Source organism: Calidris pugnax, unplaced genomic scaffold, assembly GCF_001431845.1.
Source record: "Calidris pugnax isolate Ruff unplaced genomic scaffold, ASM143184v1 scaffold24, whole genome shotgun sequence".
NCBI lineage: Eukaryota > Metazoa > Chordata > Aves > Charadriiformes > Scolopacidae > Calidris > Calidris pugnax.
The window spans coordinates 25,907,808-25,930,947 of NW_015090922.1; the positions used below are offsets into that span (position 1 = coordinate 25,907,808).

The window sequence follows — 23,140 nt, forward strand, 5'->3', positions numbered from 1 at the left end:
GGCACAGAACTCTCCAAGTTTGAAGAAAAGCAGGATGACAGTCAAAACTGGGAGCTGAACATTGCGGTGTCTGTTCTTACTTGATGCAGGTTATTGGCTTTCTAATCTTCTATCTATGCATTAATAGCCATAACTGTTAAAAATAGTATTTTACCAACCGAGAACTTCTTGGTTGTAGTCTCCTTTACATCTGCTTTTTCAAGGATTGATGCAAGGACTCAATGTATTTATTTTTAATTGCAGTAAGTTACTAATTGTGTGTCTGTGTGCTTATGTGAAACTACAGATATAACTGACATGCCCCCTATGAAATCCCAGGAAGGTATTTCTGTTTAAATATCAAACATTGTTTAGCCTCAAGTGTTTTAAATCAGGCTTAATCCCTTTTGCCTCTTAACCAGAAGGTAGTACCCCATAATTTTAAAAATAGTTTAATATATGTGAGCAGGGAAACATAGTCTTCACAGACCGCCCTGTCTGTCCTCATAAACTTTTGAGGCAAGCTTTCAAGCCTTCATAGCAGATGTAATATAAAAACGAAGTCAGAAGGCCCATGATTTATGTCTCTCTTCTTGGATATTTATAAAAGGGATGATGCGGTGTTGCAAAAATGGATTAATGGATTGTACCTGGAGCTTTGTGATCCTTCAGACTAAGCCATTATAAATGTTCTGGTATGACCTTTTGCTTAGTCTTTCTGTTGGAGCTTTTCCTGTAGAGATTGTTGCAGTGGACCATGAGATAGAAATTCCTTGGTGAGGCTCTCATATGGTGCTCAATTTCCAAAACAAATTCTGTTCTGTATATTTTAATTGCTATTTCATGAAACTGACAATGTACTTGAACAACTTTTCTGTTTGGTATGGATGGTAGAGGCTCAAAATATAAAATTTCTTATCTCACTTTGGAGGAATCTGACCTGGATTTGTTCTTTGCAAGTTTGGCAACTAACTACTCTGTCCCTGATTACAGGAAGCTTCTTGAGTCAGGCTGCTAAAGTTTACTGGAGAAAAGGCGTCACAGGTTCCACCATTTGTTGTGTGGATTTTCACAGGGTGCAGACAAAAATCCCAAAGTTCTGCATAACATGTTGGTCTCACTGTAAAGCCCACAATGGACTCTCTGTGGATGTACTTTGCCTTGGCAGGTTTGTAGATTCAGGAATCCAGAGGCTGAAATATTCCCCAGAAGCTTAACATTATGTCCCAGGGGTCTGTCCACCTTGACAGAGCCATACTTTTTCCTCTTCCATGGTGCTTTCGAGGATTAAACAGAGCCATCAATCCATGAGAAACAAGTATGGGAAACAAAAAGCTTGAAATAATTGTTCCCTACCACACAAGTGAGGATTCGGTTTAAGGATCTGAGCCCACACAGCATTATGGGTATTAATTTTAGATAGTCACCTTTTTGAAGCTTATCCTAACCTAATTAAGTGTCTGTTTTCCCCTTAGGGCTGGCACTTTTACTAGATGAGATAACAGCTGCATCTCTGTGAGAAGCCTTGTGAAGGGCAAAATATTTGTTAGCGGTTGCTATTTTCAGCCTTGCCAGAATAAACAAAGAGCTGGGCACCTGCAGTCATTTCTTTTAAAAAGTCAGCACAATTTGTACACGCTCGGGTCAGCGGAGGAAGGCGCAGGCAGAACGGGCAGGCTCACCCACGAGGCTTCGGGAAGATGCTTCTGGAGGAAGTGAGAGGCTCCTCACTTTGCAGACATATGGGACTATTAGGTGATTGATGACGTTCTTCTAGCAAGGGTGAGGAATACACAGAAGATCAGAGTGCTTTGAAATTATTAATGCATCTTGGGACAGCCCAGTGTGAGACCCACATTGGCTATAAACAGAAGAGCTAGCAAAAACAAACTGGGGGCGTTCAGACAGAGGCAAAGGCAGACGAAAATAAAAGAATTTTATTTTTTACTCCTTTTTTTGATAATTAACCCCAACTAGATTTCAGAACACATAATTTTAGATCCTGAGTGTCTAAACAATATGTCTTCCTCTCAAAAACAATTAGGCTTTGGGCTTAATGTGCCTCAGAGGGTTACATAAACTAGGTTCAGGATAACTCCTTACGCAAGAAAAACGTTTCTGACTGTGTGGGAGAGCAGATGGCATTTCAGTAAACTGTATTTTCAGGAAACCCCCCTGTGCTATTAGATGGCAAATGGCTGCTGTCACTGCTGTTCCCATGCTTGGGTTTGTGTGAAGCTATGGAAGAAGTAAGCGCTTAATATAGTGTGCCAAATGCTGTGGCAGTGAAGCTGAGAGGGCTAATCTGCAGACAGGTATTGCAAGGGTCACCACCATTTTATGTTTACATTGCAGACATGTCTTTGAGAAGTGCCTGTGGTTGATGTGCCACATCAAACCCCAGCCCGGGCTACCAGGGAGGAGTGAAGGGGGATTTGTGTGCTGGCTCTGTTTTTCAGAGTGGGCAAGGAAAGGCCAGGAGTGAATGTAGGCACAGGTGGGCTGGATGGGTAATAAGGATCCGCACCTGCTCCCCATCATGTGGCTGAGGGCATCTCTTGCTGGAGAGAGCTGTGTGAATGGGGATACAGCCCTGAGACCCCTTAGGCAATCTCATCTTGAAAGGTCTTCGGAAGACCTACACCAAAGTCTGGCTCTGAATTTGATACCAGCTGTCTCTGCAATGGTAAGATCCATGTTGTACTAGCTAAAGGTATTTGGAAGAACATTATGGCCCTGGAAGCATCCACAGGCCTTAATAGCCCTGATAAGCCTTACCTGGGACCACCCTGTCTGTGGCCCCATTTCAGCTCTTGGGGCCATCAGTCCCTGCTCTAGTGATATGCAGCAGTGCTGGGCTCTAGCTCTCTATGGCTCTGTTGAGTTGGCCCATGTCCTGGCTTATCCCTGTGGTGACAATCAGAGCCTAGGGAAGAAGTCACTGGTTTGTGTGAAGGCAGAGAGGTGGACCACTGGAGCGAAGGGTTAGTGGATGCTTCTGTAGGTCTTAGGCTATTTAGTTCAATGTACTGAGTGAACTGGAGAAGACGTATGGGAGTTAGGCTGGAATTGATCTCTCATCACTATTCGGCTGGGTTGGTTTTGAAAAGAAGTTATTAAAGTATCTGGTTTCTCTCTGCTCTGTGTACCTGGTTGACTACATTCTCTATGGATGTTTGCATTTTTCCGGATATAATTTATGAACAAGTATGGAAATCTGTGGCTCGGTAGCTGTGTGGGACTTTGCCCAAGGGAAGTTTATCCCATCACCCTGATCTTGGTCCCTCATGGTCTAATTCCTTTCCCACAATAACCCTTCTGCCTTGATTTGCTGCAAGTTACACAAGGATTTGGATTATTTTGCGGACTACTTTTGTATTATTACTATTGTCACCTGTAGCATTTTTAAAGGAGGATGGGTATTTGGGGGTGGAGAATATCCAGATGGAAATGCAGTATTTAATTTTGTTGCCATGAGTGAGAAAGCCTGCAAAAAGTCAGATTTTCTGGGTCAATAAATGAATACTTATTATTTGAAAGCCTATTGTGAAGAGGAAGAAGCTCAACACTTGACACTGATGAATAACCTGTATTGTTTCTGAACTTTTAGGTATCTAAGGGAAAAATAAATGTCTTCCTTTTTCTGCCTGAAGGACTCTCAGGGGGCTAAAACAGCCTGGTAAAACTATATATTATGCCTATTTGTAGAACCAGTTCTAAACAACAGAGAAAAGGGAAGACTTTTTAAAGGCCTAGTGATCTGTTTTCCACTTCAGTTAGTCTTGCAATGTTTCACAGCCTTTCATAACTTCACAGTGTGTTGGGGCATTGTGGGAACTTACGGATGGAGATGCCTGATCACTGAACCTTCTTGTTACCAGAAGCCATTCTAAAACTAGAGCTCTTCCAGTGTGCTGTCACTAACTCCAGATCATGAAACCATAGAATGGTTTGGGTTAGAAGGGACCTTAAAGATCCCTAGTTCCAGCCCCCCTGCCATGGGCAGGGACACCTCCCACTAGAGCAGGTTGCTCAAAGCCCCATCCAGCCTGGTCTTCAACACTTCTAGGGATGGGGCATCCACAAGTTCTCTGGGCAATCTGTTCCAGTGCCTCACCACCCTCACAGTAAAGAATTTCTTCCTAATATTTCATCTAAATCTACCCTCTTTCAGTTTAAAACCATTACCCCTCATCCTGGTGAGGCCCCACCTCGAGTACTGTGTCCAATTTTGGGCCCCCTACCACAAGAGGGACATTGAGGTGCTGGAATGGGTCCAGAGAAGGGCAACGAAGCTGGTGAGGGGTCTGGAGCACAAGTCTTACGAGGAGAGGCTGAGGGAACTGGGGTTGTTCAGTCTGGGGAAGAGGAGACTGAGGGGAGACCTTATCGCTCTGTACAAGCACCTGAAAGGAGGCTGTAGAGAGACGGGGGTCGGTCTCTTCTTCCAAGTTACAGATGATAGGACAAGGGGTAATGGCTTCAAGTTGCGCCAGGGGAAGTTCAGGTTGGATATTAGGAAACATTTCTTTACTGAAAGGGTTATCCAGCATTGGAATGGGCTGCCCAGGGAGGTGGTGGAGTCACCATCCCTGGAGGTATTTAAGAAACGTGTAGACATGGTTCTTCAGGGCATGCTCTAGTGCCCAAGATTACTGGTTTGTGGTGGGGTGCTGTGTGGGTGGGTGATGGTTTTTTGGTTTGGAGGTTGTTGTTGTGTGTTTAGGTGGTGGGAGCTGGTGGGTTTTTTTTTGTTTTTTTGTTTTGTTTTTTTTTTTGTGGTTGGACTCGATGATCTCTGAGGTCCCTTCCAACCACTACAATTCTGTGATTCTGTGATCCTATCACTAAACTCCCTGATAAGGAGTCCCTCCCCATCTCTCCTGTAGGCCCCTCCTGGAAGGCTTGGCTTAACCGTAGAAGTGAGCTCCTCTTGCTTTCAAGAGAGCACGTTCAGTGGAGCTCGTGGAGAAGCAACTGTCCTTTTTGCCTTGTACATCATTGCCAATGCCAGTGTAAAGACCTAAGAAAATAATCAGTCTTTTTGGATAATAATGCTAACTCTGTGCCCAGTGCTTCTAGCACCCCAGAGACAGACAGGGTGCCATTCTTGATCAGCCGAGAGTGCAGAAAGAGGTGCTATCTACAGGCTCCCAATTTATCTTTGTGTTCATCCAACATTCATCCATACGGAGGTCTCAGGCTCCAAAGTTCACTGCAGTGGCACTGGAAATAAAGACTGTCTAATGGTATGGGTAGATTGCTGAGAGCAATAGCTATATCATTTAAACAAACCTAATTTAAATTTATAATCCTTCTTAGTTAATGTAGGGTATCTTGACCATCAGGTCAGCCTAAAAGTATCTTCAGTGTTACAAATGTAATTAGCCTGATCTGATCCCGTTTCTAAAATTGTAACTAAGGTGTGTGTCATGAATCATCCTTTGCTTTTTCCGTCTCTCCTCTGGAAGAAGGGATATGTTTCCACGACGGGCCCTTGGAAAACAATGGAAGTCAGAAGGATCTGAGAGAGCCCCATGTGTGCTTTCCCACAGGATAAAAGGGTAGAGCAAGAGTGTCTGGGTTGCAGCTGGCTGAAACCATTACTTCAGCACTGCAGGGATCATCAGCATGTTGGCAAGGATGTGTCGCTGGGACAACGCATCCAGCAAAGGCTGGGAGTAAAGTGAAGAAAGGCTACTGTACATGTGCCCTTTTCTTATACTTTTTTACTGGACCTTTAGTACAACCTTGAGTAAAGTCCTAGATAAAGCAGCTTTTAAAACTCGGCATATAATTATTTAACTAAGTGGTTACTTCCCAATGGAAAGGTCTTTTCAGCTTATCTTTGAAAGACCAGGCTTTATGGTGCTCTGGCTCTGTGATAAACTCTCCTGTTTGTCCTCTGTTGAAGGGAGATCTCTTCCATAATTTACAGCTTCTTAGTCTTGCATTTTTATGCTCCAAGGGGTAACACCTTTAAATATGGTGCATCCAAAAAAATTAGTTTAAGAATAGCTGACTCAAAAAATATGCTTATTCAATGTATTTAGAAAGATGACAGATTCTCCATGTTGTTGCCAGTCTGTAATGCCGAGATCCCACTCCCCTTGCTTGCACTAAGTAAGGATTTACTTCTGGAATTCAAAGTTCTCCCTGTTGTTAGATCTGATATGTTATAGCTACAAATTAACATCAAATGAATGTATCTCCATGCTGGAAAAGCACACAACTCATCTCCTGCCTAAGGGAGAGTAACACAGAAGGCAAAGCTCTTATTGTTGCCAAAAGCCTCCAGTCCAAGATCTTGGAAAATCTGACATAGTAAATAACTTTTTTCTCTTTTGTTTACAAGTTACAAATTCACTTTTTCGGTAATAGATTCATGCCTGAATAATGTAACAGGAACCATATTAAAAGCCCCATATCCATGCTTAAAGCAATTGTTACTGAAATCCCAAACAACCCAAGTAAATCCACTTCAGATTTGGCTCTTTGTACTTTATCCGTTTGAGAACAGAAAGCAAGTTTAGAGTCAAAAGTTAATTTCTTATCATGGACCATGCAAAACCACCATAAAAAACAAACATATTCTGTGCTCCCCAGAAGCTGTGTAATAGCTTCTTATAGGGGAAGTGTTAAGAAAAACCATATTAAGCTCTTGTATCACATCCAATAGTTATCTATGAACAGTGGAAATCAAACTGAATCAGAAAATGCAAAGTACATTTATGGGTGGTACTGTCTTTTTCCCTTGTGAAATAGGAATGGATTAATATGGTTGTGGGGCAAATTTAAAATTAAAAATAGCAGTTCCTACTCTGATAGTTACATATTTAAGTGTGTATTTAAGGGATACATTTTGATTGGTTAAAGCAAAATTAATTCTAAATGCAGAAGTTAAAGAACTATCTGTTTGATAGATCTTTTTAAAAATCCAGTATGAATACAAGGTTCAGAATGATTTATTAAGCACACTAAAGCTGGAGTCATGCATAAGCAATGAAGGCAGGCAAGCTGTAGCTCTGTTGTGGCTTTGCAAATTCTGCTGCTCGTTTTAATGTTCATAACTTTTACAGCTATTCTCCAGTTATGTTTCTCTCTTCCTTTATGGATCTATCTCATGCAAATGTTGGTCCATCTGTGATGTGCCATATGCTTTTCTTAACAATATTATTGTTTAAATTTGGGATTATATAAAAAAACATTTATTGAAATACTCTCTCCTGGTGCTCCAAATAATCTGCTTTTAGATTTTATAGATTCCACCAGTGCTTGCTGAGACATGAAGCTTACCTTTTGCCTTTGATCAAGGTGTCTGTCACTCAGCTTTATTCATTCTGCTGCTCGGTACACAGTAGTTTGTCAGATAACAATAAACTGAAAATATTTTTTCTTTTAAAAAGATTTTTTAGGTATGAAAGTGCTGACTGAATGGTCAAAATGAATGAGTGGAAAACTCAAAAGTTTTGCAAAACTCTGTCTTTTGCATGAAGTGTGTGACTCAGTGCAGGCTTGAATCCAAACAGTATTAAAAATTTAGGGAGGAAAGGATGCTGCAGCTTTTTATGTGAGGGAAATATAATCTGAGTCCAGCTGTGAAAATTCAAAAAGAGCTTGTACAAATTTTAAAAAAGAAGGCTTAAATGTTGGTCAGAAGTTGAAATGTAATCAAGGGATACACAAGTGGAAAGAAATAGTGGGGGGAGGTTTAAAGCAATGATTGTGTAAATTGGTTCTACTGGGTTGAGTCAAGAGAAGTTCTGGAGGTCTCAGGTCCAGGGAAGGAGGTTAAGATTGGAGACAGTGGGACATGGAGGCATGAAAGCACGTCTTGGCCTGCGCTTGTGGGACAGGGCTGCTGGGTGCAGCTAAAGCCCTGCTGGTGAGGTGCAGGCTGTTAAACAGCACAGTTGTTCATTTATCAGGGCATTGGTCTGTGCTCTGGCCCTGCCAGAGGTTTATTATTTTTTGACATAGCCCAAGTACTACATCGCCATAAACGTTTTAATTTCTTTCTGATTTGGGTTCTTCTGACACCAGCAGGAACCAGTGCCTCATGCTTCACAGATGATAATCCCCTTCCTCATTACTCTTGGAAGGAAACTTCTTCCTAAGCACTGATGGTGAGAAATCTGTATTGTAAGTTATTTCCAACCCATGTAGAAATGCAATTTCTACTTAGTGGAAATGCAACTTCTATTCTGACTCATGTGAATACTTACTTCTCTTTAGAGTATCTTGAACTGCTTGTCTTGTTAGTGTAGTTTTGTAGCAGTTAAGTTACCCTGTTAAGGCAAATTTGTTCCGGGATTTGAATGAGTCTCATCATACTGCTATGGCTTAAACCTTTTATTATGATGTTTCTGTGTGTTCTGGTGTGTCTACTTTAACAGTGAGTAAAGATGAGGAAGGAACATAAAGGATTTGTTTAGTCTCACTTTAAAGATTTTTTTTTTTCCCATTCAACTGCATTTTGATCTATCTATTAGAGTTTTGTTGCTTATAGACATAAGCCACTGAGGTATGTTGTGTTCTTTACTCATCATTTGTTCTTCTGAACAGACTGTCCTTACTCCTGATTACTTGCACGTTGCCTGACTGTTTTCCTTTTGAAATCCAAGAGGAAAAATGCTCCAACAAATAATCACATAAACATCCTGTAAGTGCTTGGAAGTTAACAAGGAAATGAGTAATAGCCAGCATGGATTTATAAAGAACAACTTATATCAGATTAATCTTTTTTTTCTATGACTGTGTAACAGCCTGTTTGGATAGGGGAGAATCAATAGATGTTACGAGTCCTGACATTGAGGAGCTCTGACATCCCTGCAGATAAGCTGGGGAACATGCTCTGGATGGGAAATTTCTCATGTGGCTGATTTTGTGTTCTCAGTGCATAGTTCTCCATGGGTCACTGTCCAAATGGAAATAAGTAGTAGTGAGGCATTGTTAACAGTCTGTTGTGACTCTTGGCGTGCTCACTATTTTCACTAACAGCTAATTGATAGAAGAGGCAGGATGTCTATTACACTCACAGATAATAGTAAAGAGGAAGAGACCGAAAGGTGTGTGAGGTAGTTCTTCCTATTCCCTAGGTCCTAGGGAAACTTCCCCTGGAGTGACTGTGTGTAAGTCAGGGTACTGTATCTCAAGGAAGATGGGTAAGGCTGTAATTGGAAAGCAACAAGAAAGACCAGTGGCCTGTGAGGAAAGGCTGAAAGACTTGTGGTTGCTTAGTCCAGAGAAAAACCAAGAGGAAAAGCAAGTCTTAAGTATGTAGAAAGTTCCCTTAAAGAGGAAGAGAATAATTTGTTCTTTTTGTCTGTAGCATAGAAGATGGGAAATAATGGCTTTAAATTGTATCAGGGGACATCAAGGTTTGACACTGGGAAAAACTTTTAACATTCAGGATAATTAAGCACTGGAACAAGTTGCCTGGGGAAGGTGCATAATCTCTCTTACTGGGTTTTTTAAAAAATGAGGTAGACAAAAATCTGTCAGGACTGATGTAGTTACAAGTTGATTTTTGCCTCAGGGCAAGGGGATGGGCGAGATGAAGTCTTGTGTCCTTCAAGCACTATCATCTGTACTTCTGTATATCACTGCTGAATTCAGCACTTCCATATTCATGTCTAAAAGCTGGCTAAATACATGGGGAGTCTGAGTTTCACTCAGACCTCTCCCCTGAGCTTTCCTCTAATCCATAAAATGAAGCCCAGAAGGGGTAGATCTAATTATGTTCTAGTTTAGAGGCACAAGTATTAAGGATGTAAGAGATAAAGAACAGAAGCTTGGGTGAGAAATGTCTTGCCTTCCCAGTGATGTCCTGCCAAATGTCTTGAGTTCAGTCTTGTTATGCTCCCAAATGGCCCATCTATGATTGCATTAGCACAAAGTTTCTCCATCTGAGTTCATATGCAGAATTCATTGAATTAAAATTTAAGGCAATAAATGAGGGCTTATAATGTATTGGCAACATTATCAGTAGCAGTATTGCCAGCATATTAGTGACTATGATGGATTGGCTACTGGGGAATTCATTAAATTTACAAGAGTCTCCCCAAATGATTCCACTGGCTAAAATACTAATTGCTGCCCTTGGGAGCACTTTGGCTATTTAGTTTCCAAGCAGAGCTTACTCTGAGAACAGGATTATGCTACTGATATTTGCTTGAATTTAGGAGTAGAGTCAATTTATGTTAGGGGTTTTCAACATTGAGAATAATTTCTGTTTGTACAAAGCTTGCTGGCTAAACATAGGCCTGTGAGAAATAATTTTATGAGTCAAAAATACATTACTAAATACAAAGTGCCCCCAAAGCATAAATATTCTCAATAAGCAATATTATACTTGTGCAATGAAGCTTAATCTAAAGGCTGTGATGGCCTGGTTGTGTGAATGATGACAGTGATTTCTGTCTGCAGAGTCATCTTTGCTAAAAAAGATAAACTTTAAAATGAATCTATAGAAATCCTCTACTCTCTTTCTTAAGCCGATGCATACTTTAAGGTTAATGGCTAATGTTGCAAAGTAAAGTGTATCCACATATTTGTGATTGTGCACTGGAGAAATTCTCTGGAGATGGAGAGTGTAACTCCAGTAATGTGGGTTTGTGGAATTGTTTTTGAGTGAACTCAAAGTGCAGTGGGTCACAATCTGGATTTAATTTTCTTATTTGCAAATTCTGATTCTGATTTAGACAACTGCAGGTCGGTTGAAGCAGAACAAACTTTCTCCAGGTGCTGTGATTGTATCACAAATTGGTTTCTTGACTACAAAAGTGAGATCTGTAATAACTTTCATGGGTCAGTAGCTGCAGAGTCAATTTCTTTAATGGAACTAGAACTATAACTCAACTGTAATGTAGAAAAGATGAAGCATTTTTGGATGAGGTGACTGAAATTTCTTTTAAAGACCCTTAGTGTTATATACTAAATATTACAGAAAAAAAATCATAGCAATAATAGTTATCAATGGCCAAGAGAGGACAGGAAACCTAGGTCTTGTTCATCTGATGGGCTGGTTTTCTTCTGGGACCCTGAAGACCACCACCTGAATCGCTCTCTGATAGTAAGGTGACCATTGAGGTAGGAGCAGAAGAAGTTTACTCTCACTTCTGAGGTTTTTTTCACAGCTCCAGTAAAACCCAAACACAGTTTCAGTGCAAGCTGCCATAGCCTTGTTGTTAGAATAAAGTTTTTCAGTTGGGCTTTATCTTGCACAAGATTCAGTTCTGGCTTGTCAAACGTGGGAACTGATTGACTCATCTATTGTACTTCCCCGTTCTCAGTAAATTGCAGTGGGATTCCCAGTTTCCCTGCCATATGGTCAGTTCTTCTTAAAAATCCAACTGCATAAGCAATTTGTGCCCAAGAACATGGGAAGGGAGCACATTACTCACAAAGTATGTAATCAAGCAGTGCGATCCAACCCATTAACTGAGTGACATCCTTCTCTTTATTTGGACAGTTTACTGGCTCTGGGGTTTCAAGTGGGAGCCGTCACTTACACTTTCTGATAATAAAACTTAATTGAAATTTTATTCCTGTACCAGTAAGTGCCAGGTCACCAGATGGCTCCTAATTGTTATGTCCACATATTCTGTGCTGGATTGCAGCAGGCGTTGTTTGTGCTAATGTCACTGGGACAATTGCTACATGTACTTTGCAAATTTTTTATATATATATATATTATTGTTTAAATGATGTAAAAAGAATTTCTTTAGTATTTATTAAACAGTGTAAAGTAATAAACTTTCATAGGGAACTCTTAACGTTGGGATTTTTTGCAATTGTTTTGTGTCCTAAATCATTAATAAGAGCCTAACAGTTTTTCAACCACAATAAACTAGTGGGTCCTTATTAAAAAAATCAGAATTTCTGAGATTGTAAAAGCTGTGATCTAATCAGGGAAGTAATTCAAGTCACACTGTCTCATGATATCAGTATGTGCAATGTAAGTAACAATGATACTGAGACAAATGCTTTCCGGGATGTGGGATGGGATCCCCAAATTGGAAAATTAGAGTAGGGGATGTTAACAGGACAAACAAAAGGAGAAAATCCACCAACCATCGCAGGTTTATGAAAGGCAAGAAAGGATACATACTGGGAGGATATCCATCAATACACTTCATACTTCTCAAACTCTTGCTCAGGACCTTTTGGGCCAGGAAATACCCTCACTGTGCTGGGCTTAGAAAAAGCTCATTGCAGCGGAACAGGCCTATGCAGGGCAGAAAGGAGGATGATCACTCAAGCCAATTAAAGTCATGGATTTGATCCTGCTTCCCTGCCTGCCTGTGTCCTTGGAGGTCTTTTCCCTTTTGGTCATGTACTTGAAGAAGTGGCCTTGGCCTTTTCCTCATAGCTGATTCACAGAATCATAGAATGGTTAGAGTTGGAAGGGACCTTAAAGATCATCAAGTTCCAACCCCCCTGTTGTGGGCAGGGACACCTCCCACTAGACCAGGTTGCTCAAAGCCCCATCCAGCCTGGCCTTAAACACTTCCAGGGATGCGGCATCCACAGCTTCTCTGGGCAACCTGTTCTAGTATCTCACCACCCTCAGAGTAAAGAATTTCTTCCTTATATCTGCTCTAAATCTCTCATCTTTCGGTTTGAAACCATTACCCCTTGTCCTATCACTGCACTCCCTGATAAGGAGTCTCTCCCCATATCTCCTGCAGCCCCCCTTGAGGTACTGGAAGGATAATGTGGGGTAACGAATCAGTAGGAGGTAAAGTTGTTGCAGAGAATTTGTAAGAGCTGGAATCTGGCCTGTTCTGAGTAGATGGTGGGAGGCAGCTTTCATGCAGAAATGAACAGAACTATTTAGGTCTCTTCAGGAGTAACAAGCGTGATACTGAATGACAGAACCAGCTGCCTGCTTAGACATAGGAACTGAGGACAATCACAAAGATGGCTTTTGGAAAATAGAGTGTAATAATAGATGATATGGTGCCTGATGGATTTCCTGACCACTTGCAGGACTGGGGACAGAATGTTTCCTAGCTGATGCATTTGAGCAATTCATTTGTATCAAGAGACATTTTTGCACTTACCCTCCAGATGTGCCTAAAAGTCTTGTTGATGTTCCCCAGTGGTTGTCAGGAAGATGACACAAAAAGAGGGAACAAGTAACCCCTGTCACCACTGGTGGCTTTATAGCAATTTCTAAACTTCAAGTGGCAGGGCTTTCCTCTTTGCTTCTTCCGTTGTTGTTGCTTTACTCTGTTGTCTTTAATTGGGGTGACAAAGGGTGTTTGGTGGTACGTGTGTTTCTGTGTGTACTGCTTGTTTTTAACTGTTTGCCCAGAACAACTCCCCAACTAAAAAGAAAAGATAAAAGATCAGCAAGTTGTGGTGGTTTTGATATGTAGGTAATTTTTTATCCAGATTGTCTTAAAAGACAAACTCTTCCTCGTGCAATCAGGAAGGTAACTGAGAGACCAGTTGAGATGCTTAATTTAGCCAGGGGAGAAACAAATGAATCTAGGGTCCCTCCAAGAGGGACTTGTCCCTAAAACTTACTCCTTCCTTCGTCTGTCTTCATTTTAATGTCCTGCAGGTCAAAATGCAAGGCCTGTGGGGCTGTTCCAGAAAGACATACTTTCTTTGACCTGGAGTTCAGGGAGCAAACTCCTATTGTTAATATTGCATCAGTACAGCTTTACTCTGCTTTATGCTGTACATCTGATCCATAACTTTGGTATTTACTCCAGTTGTGGAACTGTTGGCAGGCCTGTGTGAGATGGCTCCAGTAAAAGCAGGACTGCTGGGATCTACACTGTTGCTAAACTCAAGCCAAAACAAAACGCATATCTTCACAGTTTATCCTATTGAAGTAGAGGTAATAAATATAGTGAAGGAAGCTGTTCTCAAATTATCTGGGATGCTAAGTGGAATGGGAAAGTGCTTAGAAATATTTCTTAAACTGTTTCTGTAAACATTCCATGAATAGCTTTCCTGTGCCTAGGTTTGGTGTGTGTTTAAGAAGATGGGGCCACTTTCTAGAAAATTATTTTTTGTCTTCCCTTTGGTTTGTTAGAAATCTCATAGAGGCTGGGGAAACAAAATTTTTAGTTCCATTTTAAGACTTCAAAAGAAGCAAATTAAGTTTCAGAGGAACATCTGGAACTTAGCCCCCAACTTGACACCAAACTTCTCTAAGTTTTCCCATGACTCATTGATCTGGACATAGAAATGTGATGGCAGCAGCAGACAAGAGATGTTTCTTTGGCTGACTGCTGTACTGTTGTAAGGTTTCAGAAAAACAGAAAGCAAATTTCAGTTAGGACTCTATTGCAATTAGTGGTTTCCTAATACAGCCCTTGACTGTATCAACCCAAACTAAATTCACACAGCATCTGTGTAATTTGACAGAATTTAATCAACAGCTAAAAATTTGGAAAAAAGATGCAATTAAAAAGTGGTGTTGTGACAGTGATGAACACCAAGGAAGCAGTGGGTTAGCGAATCTGCTGCTTTTACTGAAAATGAACCAAAGTTCCTGTTGATAAGAGGTTTTGATAATGGTGAATCTGCTCCAATATTTTGTTATTAAAAATGGGTATATAGGAAATGTACTGAAGTACCTTGCTTTTGGGTTGTTGCCTTTCTGTTGAAGGACCCTGAACAACTAGTTAGATGCTTGTTCTGAAGAAATCTTATGCATCTATTCCACTTTACAAATAAAACTGCACGATGTTTGGAGGGCTGTAAAGTAGCATTACAGGAGCAGCAGGAGATGAGAGACCTGCAACAATCAAAAGGCTGTTAACTGTATTTCAGGAGAGTACAGCAATAGCTATGAATTATGGCTATGAATCAGAAACCAGATTTTCTTACATACAATAATTCTATTGCTGAGTCTTGTTAGAGTTATGGATAAGAAAATTAAAAGTGCATCCCCTGGTGTATCAGAGCTTCCTTTATATTGTGTTCTAGGTTAGAAGGTTTGACCATGTTTCCTGAAGAGTTTCCTTCACTGCATATGCCATTAATTTTTGATCGGCATTATCATTCGTATAGATGTATCCCAGTGTTGACTCCAGCAGTCAGGAGTAAGCAGATGAAATGTTAAGGACTCCAGTGTAGAGAAGGTCAGACCATGATCTGGTGGTTTCTCTCTGAAATTCTGTCTGGCGTTTTCCCGTGGACAGGAACTCTAAGCAATGCAGCTACCAACAGGCAGAAAAAGCGGACTGACATGAAGGAAACACAGATTTCTAGATTTTTTTTAAGATTTTTTTTGAGAATGGAAGAAGTTAGAGTTACATAGAAACAGGCACAGAGTAGGCAACTAAGGTGCCTGAAAGCAGGAAGGGGATAAATCATGCAGAGCCCAGCAGACAATGGCCAGAGCTTCAATTTGATACCAAAGTTGAGAACAAGCCAGTGAAGGTGTCTGAGAATTGTCTGGAGGCTTTTTTGAATTATAAGTAGGGCAAGCTGAGGTGTAGAGATGGCATGAAATATGTGATGAGGAAAAGCAGGACCAGGCAAGCATCAAGGTGAAAGGCACAACAGGGATTTGGGGGTGAAGGGGAGATGTCCCTGAAATAAAGTTCTGGAGATACTGTAAGGAGTAACAGGCACAACTGCGTGGTGGCCCTGAAATTTAGGGGACAGTCAAAGGTTATGTACTCTTAGTAGATAAGCATAAGGGACAGGAACAATACTAAATCTGCCAACAGTTAAAGACAAGAGAAAAAAAGCTGGAATTTCCTTGACGCCAAGGGAGTTTCTTTCAATCATGATAGCACTAAACTTTCCAAATGGCTCTGAAAATATTTGTTGAAGCATGACTTATCTTCTTTCAAAAACATTTTTGCATTCCAAGAGATAATAATGTTAGAGCTCTCTGCACGGGTTTCCATTCTGAAACCTTTTTTTGAGGTGACTAACTCCTATGGAATTACAAGGGATTTGACAGTGTAAATACCTTTACTTCCTTTTGAAAACCTGCTACCTTCCACTAATGGATATGTAGAGAACCAAATTCTTAGCTGATTTAGTTTAGATACTGCAATATATGAAGGAAATCTACTAGGCTATAACCCAAAATATCTGAAAAATGTCTTTGAGTACAATAAATATATATAATAGACATCTGAAGCTTTTTTACTTAGCACTTTAGATGTGGTGTTTTGTGTTTGTTTTTTTTTTATTAACTATACCTGAATCAGTCTTTAAATGTTAATTTAGTTAGGAGTAATGCGTATCTCAGATGTTATTTAAACATTACCTCTACCAAGCCATGTTATTTTAAACAATTAGTAAGTGAATCACTTGCAGAGGTCTCTGCAGGACTGAAGATTAATACTGTTTTCTCCAGCATAAGACACTGAAATTCATCCTCTAAAAACCATAGAGATATAAAAATATATAAATAGAGAACACTCTCTAGCCTTCTGGGAAAATGTAAGCAATTCCATGAAGTCAGGGGAGGTTTACATTACAATTGTCATATAAAATTCAGACAAGTGAAATCATAAAAGCCAAAACACAAAACAAAAGTGGTTTGGTACAGGTGAATGTCAGTGCCAAACAAAAAAAAAAAGGCAGTGAAGCTGCAGCTCATCTGCGTGACTTCAACATAACAGAACTGCATATATACAAGGAATTTTAAATGAGGGAAGAATCTGCATGTGAAAAAAAACTGAAATTAAAATAAAAAAAGTATCCTGACTAAAAGGGAGGATGGAAAATAAAAGCAGCTAGCTGGTAGCAAACATTAGCTAGAGCAGATGTGGTTGCCATTAGCTCTAAATGCATGTTAAATTATAGCCAGCATCTGTTCTCACAGAGATGGCCTCAGTCATCTTAAGTTTGGTTTGGAAATGAAAACTTCAGAAAAGGATTTGGGTTTGGGAGAAGTAGATGTCAGTAGAACCTGATGTCTTGATAACCGCAGGCAAATGTTCAGAGTCCTGGATGGTCGTTCTGCAGCTCTGAAGGAGTGGTGTTACATGTCATAGGAGCTGCATTGGCAAGCCAACAAAACCTTTTAAGGATATGAATGTAGGATTCAATGATTTGACTTCTTTCTAGACAATCAAAGCTGAGCCAACAGTAAAATAGATGCTGGTGACAAATACAGAGAAAAGGAAAGCAAAGTCCCAAAGATTTCCAAATAATGACTAACATTTAACTCCGAGAAGCAGTTACACAAAGAGAAACAAAATGATTATAATAGCAGGCATCATAAAATGCTGGGACCTAGAAAAATTAAAGTAGTAAGAATGACTAACTCAGTCAAAAAATTCAATCGCACAGTTACCAGGGCTTAGGAAAAGGACTTCCAAAATGATGGAGGGATTACAAATTGTAAAATAGGTGGTAGGAACTATCAGAGAAATCACGAACAGAAAAGAAACTCTGTCATCCAATCAGTGCTGAAAGCACAAAATGAAGTGGAGGAAACATGCCTGGCTGGGACTTCTTAAAAATGTTCCTAGCCACTGACTGAGTAATAAGACTGACCAGAATTACTTAACGGCAGGCAATCATTACAGTAGAAGAGGTAAAGTGACCCAAACTTGTCAGTATTTGGTAACCAATGAGTCAATGGGACCAAACCAAAAACTGCAGCAAATTCAGTCAAAATGCAATTATATATGAAATTACAATGACTGTGGGAAATTAGGAAATAGGAAGTTTTTAGTAAATATTTTGGGTTTGTGGCACTTTGCATTGTGACTAGCCATTGGCTCTGTCAAGCACATAACAAATCTGTAACAGAGACTGCATGTTTATGAGGATTGCTCAGCCTTCAGTTAACAGTTAAAATCTCTTACAGGCAGATGGCTGGGGGGCTGCATGAAACCATTTTGGTTTTGCATCAGTCTCCCAGTGGATAAGGGCCCACATTGTAATGAGTACTAATTACTAATCTTTCCAGGAACTCTGAAAAAGAACCATGGACTGAATGCATGTGGAAAAATTAGCTATTCTGAGCTGTATCTATTAGCTGAGTTTTCAGTCAGGGGTTTTGTGTGTAGTGGGACAAGACTTGATTGATTCTTCATCTACTCTTTTTCTAGTCTGTGAAGCAGCCCTTAGGGAACAGTTTTAGTTGAGATGTTCCTAGGAAAGTAGTTTTCCTGCACTGAGTTTCTTAGGACTGAATGAGAAAAGCTGTGCAGAACTACTGGAGAGAGGGCCAACACTTCTGCTACTTCACTTGGACACGCCAGCTCTACCACTATGGTTCTACTTCTTGTAGATATATCTCTCGGGCTGCCTATGGGGTATCTGAAAAAACAGGCATGTATTCTTCACTATCTATGCTGCTTTGGGGAAGGCTGTGCAAGAACTGTGGGCATATGCTACTATTATTTGCTTCTCCCAGCATATTGCCACGTCTCTTGCACAAGCATAACCCATGCAATTCAGCCCTTACAACTTAAACTGGTGTAATGCTTCCATTAAAGTAGAGAAATCTCTTATTAACCCTTTGGCATTAGCAACTTGATCACAGGGGTACAGGATGCAAGTTATAATGACAAAATTGGCTAGCTAGTATAATGTAGTTGAGTGCAGATGACTATAGGACTTGTACAAAAGGGAATTTGTTACTGCCATTTTTTTGGTCATATTTTATACTGAATAAGTATCTCTGTTTTGCTCTGTCAGGTTGACATATAGAATCTTCTTGTTACTAGTACGTATTTCTTGCCAATATATTGGTTTATGTGTTTTCAATGATAAATCAGTGACACGAAGTTCTTTTCCATTTTTGTTGATGGAGAGTTGCTGTTTGAATTTTAAGTAAAATTTCATTTATTCTCACAACAACATAGATAACATCTGAAAATATTATTATCCCAGATAGTTCCTACAATCTGTTAACCTCCACATGCAATAATAACTACCTTGAGTCTATATTTGAAAAGACAACACCAAATTAAAACATGTAAGCATGATGCTGACATTCTGTTCTTGTGTAGTATCTCCTATTGTCTCACTACTATGCATTTTCTGTCATTTTCATCATTCTCCCGAAAAAATTACAAAAGCTGTGACACAACAAACATTAGAAATGTGATTAGTTTCATTATTTAAACAAAAGAAATATTGTTCCTACTATATTTGCTTCTGGAAATTGAAACATGAAGATCGGATAAGGGCTAGAAAAAGGACTTTTTGTCCTTGAGTTACAACCCATTTGAAAATAAACTTTCTTTTTAAAATAAACTTTTCTTAAGTAATGATCTTCAAATCATGGACTTGGTGTCAGCAACTCATTTAAATAGCTGCACACTAACAATGGTTGGGCAGTATTGTATTTTAATGATAGTTTTGCCCATGAGAACTGCAAGATCTTATTCCATCAATAAAATCAAAATTACTGCCATGTATAAATGACAGCCTGAATCCCTGTGTATCAAAGAAGTCCATGACATTAGAAGAAAAAAGAAAAAGTACAGTTTGGTCTGGAATTGGAGCTAACGAAACAGAGCCTCCCTAGATAACATTTAAGAATTGCTCTGGCCAGAGATTTCTTTGATATATGTGTAATTTCAACTGCTTACCTTTAGATTAAAAATTAGTGGCATTCTCAGAAGTCAACACCAGATACTTTAATAATCCTCACAGATGTTAGTACTTTAAATAGAAGAGGTACTCTCATTCCTACAGAATAAACACATAGTAGGATGGAAATAAAAAAAATCCCTCCAAGATGTTAAACTGTAAACACAGGCTCTTGCAGTAAGTACATGGAGAAATGAAAAAGCTGGGGAAAGAAGTCAGATTGTAAATTATAAGGAAAGGAGGAGTTGGTTAAGTCTGTCATTTAACCCTGAGGATAAATGCCCTTAATGATGAGATAGGAATATAAAACTGGCAAAGGAGACAACCTACTCAAAGAGAGTGGAAAGTTGGCGACAAGAGAAACACAAAAACTAAGGCAGGAATTTTGAGCTCTCTTCAGATTCAAGTCAAAGAACGTCTCTGAAATTTCTAACAGGGATATGGGCTCTAAAAAACCTCAGTAGTTTAGCAAAAGACATTAAGTCCAGTGATCAAACTGGAAGTCATAAAAACCAGACCAGAAATCAAGTGAACATCAGATGGTAGTTCAACCATTGTAACAGAAAAGGGGATGTGGCAGGTAGAAGTTCAACCAATGGAACAGAGAAGAGGATGTGGCAAATTCTTCATTATCTTGAATCCTTAAATCATGATGTAATAAGCTCGTTTGTTTTGAGTTTCTGGACTATGGGTGCTGAGCCCCCCTTTCCCCATTGTCAGAGAGTGCAATCAGGGATTTCTGAAGCGTTGCAAATTTATTGCACTCTTCTTTACTCTTTGCACACCCTTAGTCTTCAAGGTCAAGTAACTTCCATCAACCTCTCAGAGCTCTCCCAGATTATAGAGATTTACTGTCACCAGTAATTCTTAAACAACTTTATAATAAATTGTGGAAATCTAACTTAAATGAGAAACTCCAACCTAAGGAACTCTAAAAGGGCTCATCTATTTCTGGTCACTGTATTTAGTGATAGAACAGTAAAACATATACATCATTACTCAGATTAGCTGATAAAAGTCTGTGCTGTTACTGGTCGTGGCTATGTTTTAAAAACCATTTGTAATGAAAATGAAGCATGGAACTATTTTCATGAAGAACAAGAACTTAATGTTCAGTTAGGAACATATTTTGTACTTGTGTGTTTCTGTAATATGTTATTACTTCTACCCTGGGCAAGTTTTGTGGGTACTGACTGCATTTGGTGCTTCTGTGTTCATTTCTGCTGCTGACAATGTTACGCTTCTTGTGCTATTTACATTACTTTTGTATTAAGATACTGACACTGAAGTCATGCTGTAGGTACCACTTAAGAGCCATTCTTTAGAGATTCAAAAAGTCGTTTATTTTAAAAACCTCTTAAGAAAATTCACCAATGTATTAAATGTGCATGATGAAGTCTTAAATTAATTTGTGTACATTGCAGCTAAATGTAACAGGCTTTATAAAGTTCAAATATCACATCTTAATCCAGGTAGTGAAAACTTGTAATTACATTGTGTATCCCGGAAGCTTGTTTATTACAAGTTCACTGATGTCTTTGTATTGATTACGAACACATAGTTCTCCCAGAAAATCATCCTCTTTGTCTGACATACTGTCTTCCAGGACACCAAGTTGTAGATCAGACATGTTAGACGGCAAGTAAGAGCTAACCTGTGTTACTGCCTGACTTTTTCCTGCAGAGTTCTGCCCCTTTCCTATACTCAGATCAGAACCAGAGCTAACTTGTTTGCTTCTCAGTGTAGGCACTTGTTTAATATGCTGATCAACCCTGTTCTCTTCTTGTTCTTCATCTAATAACGATGCCTCCATTCCAGCAAGGTTAAGTGAATCAACAGATTCACCGCTAGTTCTCTTGCTGTTTTTTAAGTCACTGTTTCTCCTCAAAAACTGGACTGGAGATGAAGCTGAAGGAACTGGCAGAAGGCCTGAAGTACTTCCAGGTCTTTGACTTGTCTTTGAAATTCTGGACCTGCTGGATTCCGGCTCTGTATCTGACCAACCTCGCTCTGGGCTTTCAAGCCACAGAGGTTCAGGACTGCTGTCAAGAGCTTCTGAGTCCCTGCCCGTACACTCAGCACTGGTGAAATCTTCTGAATAAATCGTGTTCTCAGGACTAGCAATGAAGTCATCTGAGTATATGAATTCAGAGTTGTTTTCAACACTCCTGCTGGGACTTGGTTTATGATCACTTACAACAGATGCATCATCATGCTCTGTGGTTTTATGATGGATTAAGTGTATTGCTTCCTCATTACTTCCCTTTGCATTAGCATCTGATGGGAAAGCTGCTGGGAGTTGGACTTTCACATACTTTTCCTGGTGAGATTTAAATACAGGTTGCTCCACTAAGGGGTCTGTAGTAACTTTGCAGGAACATTCCTTGCTTGCAATTTCATCGTTCTTCAATAGACTTGTAGCAGCCTGTTCCTGCAGGTCAGGGGACACGTGTCCTGTCAGAGAAACGTTATCTGTGAGAGCACTATTTTGTAATGAAGTCTCAACAGTTTTATGAAACTGATTATTCTGCTTTGAACTATCCCCCTTGATACAATTCCTGCAAGAAACCACATGCTGTTCTCCAGCATTTCTGAGCAATTTTTTTTTGGATAAAGAGCTTCTCTCCTTCAGCATTTCCATTTGTTTTTTTCTGTACCGCTCTCTCCTTTCATGAATTATCAGCTTATCAGGGTTGGTCTGCTGCAGCCGTAGCCTCAGTGTATTTGTCAGCCCATACAACAGTTTCTTTCTGGGAGGTCTGTTTTCCTTAGTTCTGCAGTTCCTTTCAGAGCCCGTCTCTCCCTGGGGTACAGCTTTCAGAGGTCCTCTTCCAGCCCGCGAAGACCCCGGTGAGGTGGACTCTTGCTGGCCTTGCTTGAATCGAGGGCTGGCAGCTCCACTGCTCCCACCAGGCCCCACAGGTGCCTCTGCAGGCTTGAGGGTTGAGGAGCGGCCGGGGCTGGGGGGTCGTGAGGCCACACCACCGCTCCCCAGGGCCTGGTAGAGCCAGGCCAGATGGGGGTGGACTGCAGCGGGTGTAGCGCTGTGTGTGAGCACCGACAGCTCTGCCAGCAAGGCACTGAGCAGCGGCAGCTGCCCCAGGACATGGTGGAGCTGTGGAGGGCTGGTGGGGTGCAACAGCGAGGGCCCAGCACTGGGACGCGGAGGGCTCTGGACCTTGTCTTTCTCCTGCGGTCTGCAGGCCTCGACATGCTCCCATTTCTCTGGGGCCGCTGCCGGTGGCAGATGATGCTCGGCAGGCTGGCGGCTGTAGTAGAGCACGGGAGGGCAAAAGATATTGCCCTCCAGCTCCTCACCCTCCTCCTCGCCCCCCGGCTCCGGGGAGGTGGTAGCAGGCGTGGAAGCGCGGGGGCTTGCGGGGCTGGGCGGGGACGGCTCCCCGCCGGCCTCCAGGCTGGTGAGGCGGTAGCCCAGGACCAGCTCCCCGACGGGGCGTCCCCCGGCGTCCCGCAGCGGGAAGCGGCCGCGGCAGCCGCAGGAAGCAGGCGCCCCGGGCCGCTGCAGCAGCTGGGCGGCGGCGGGGGCCAGGGAGACGTCGCAGCTACCGAGGAGGCGGGGGGGCCCCGGGGCGAGCCCGGCGGGCAGCGCCAGGAGCAG

At 41.0% G+C, this 23,140-nt stretch overlaps 1 protein-coding gene across 1 annotated transcript in view; it reads right to left on the reverse strand.

The window, feature by feature from the left end:
- Positions 1-20,866: 20,866 nt before the first annotated feature.
- Positions 20,867-23,140, reverse strand: part of MAP10 (microtubule associated protein 10) — a 20,632-nt gene continuing 18,358 nt past the window's right edge. The window contains exon 4 of the mRNA XM_014950491.1: positions 20,867-23,136. Coding sequence (XP_014805977.1) covers positions 21,011-23,136 — 2,126 coding nt within the window. The 3' untranslated portion in view covers positions 20,867-21,010. The remainder of the gene's footprint in view (positions 23,137-23,140) is intronic.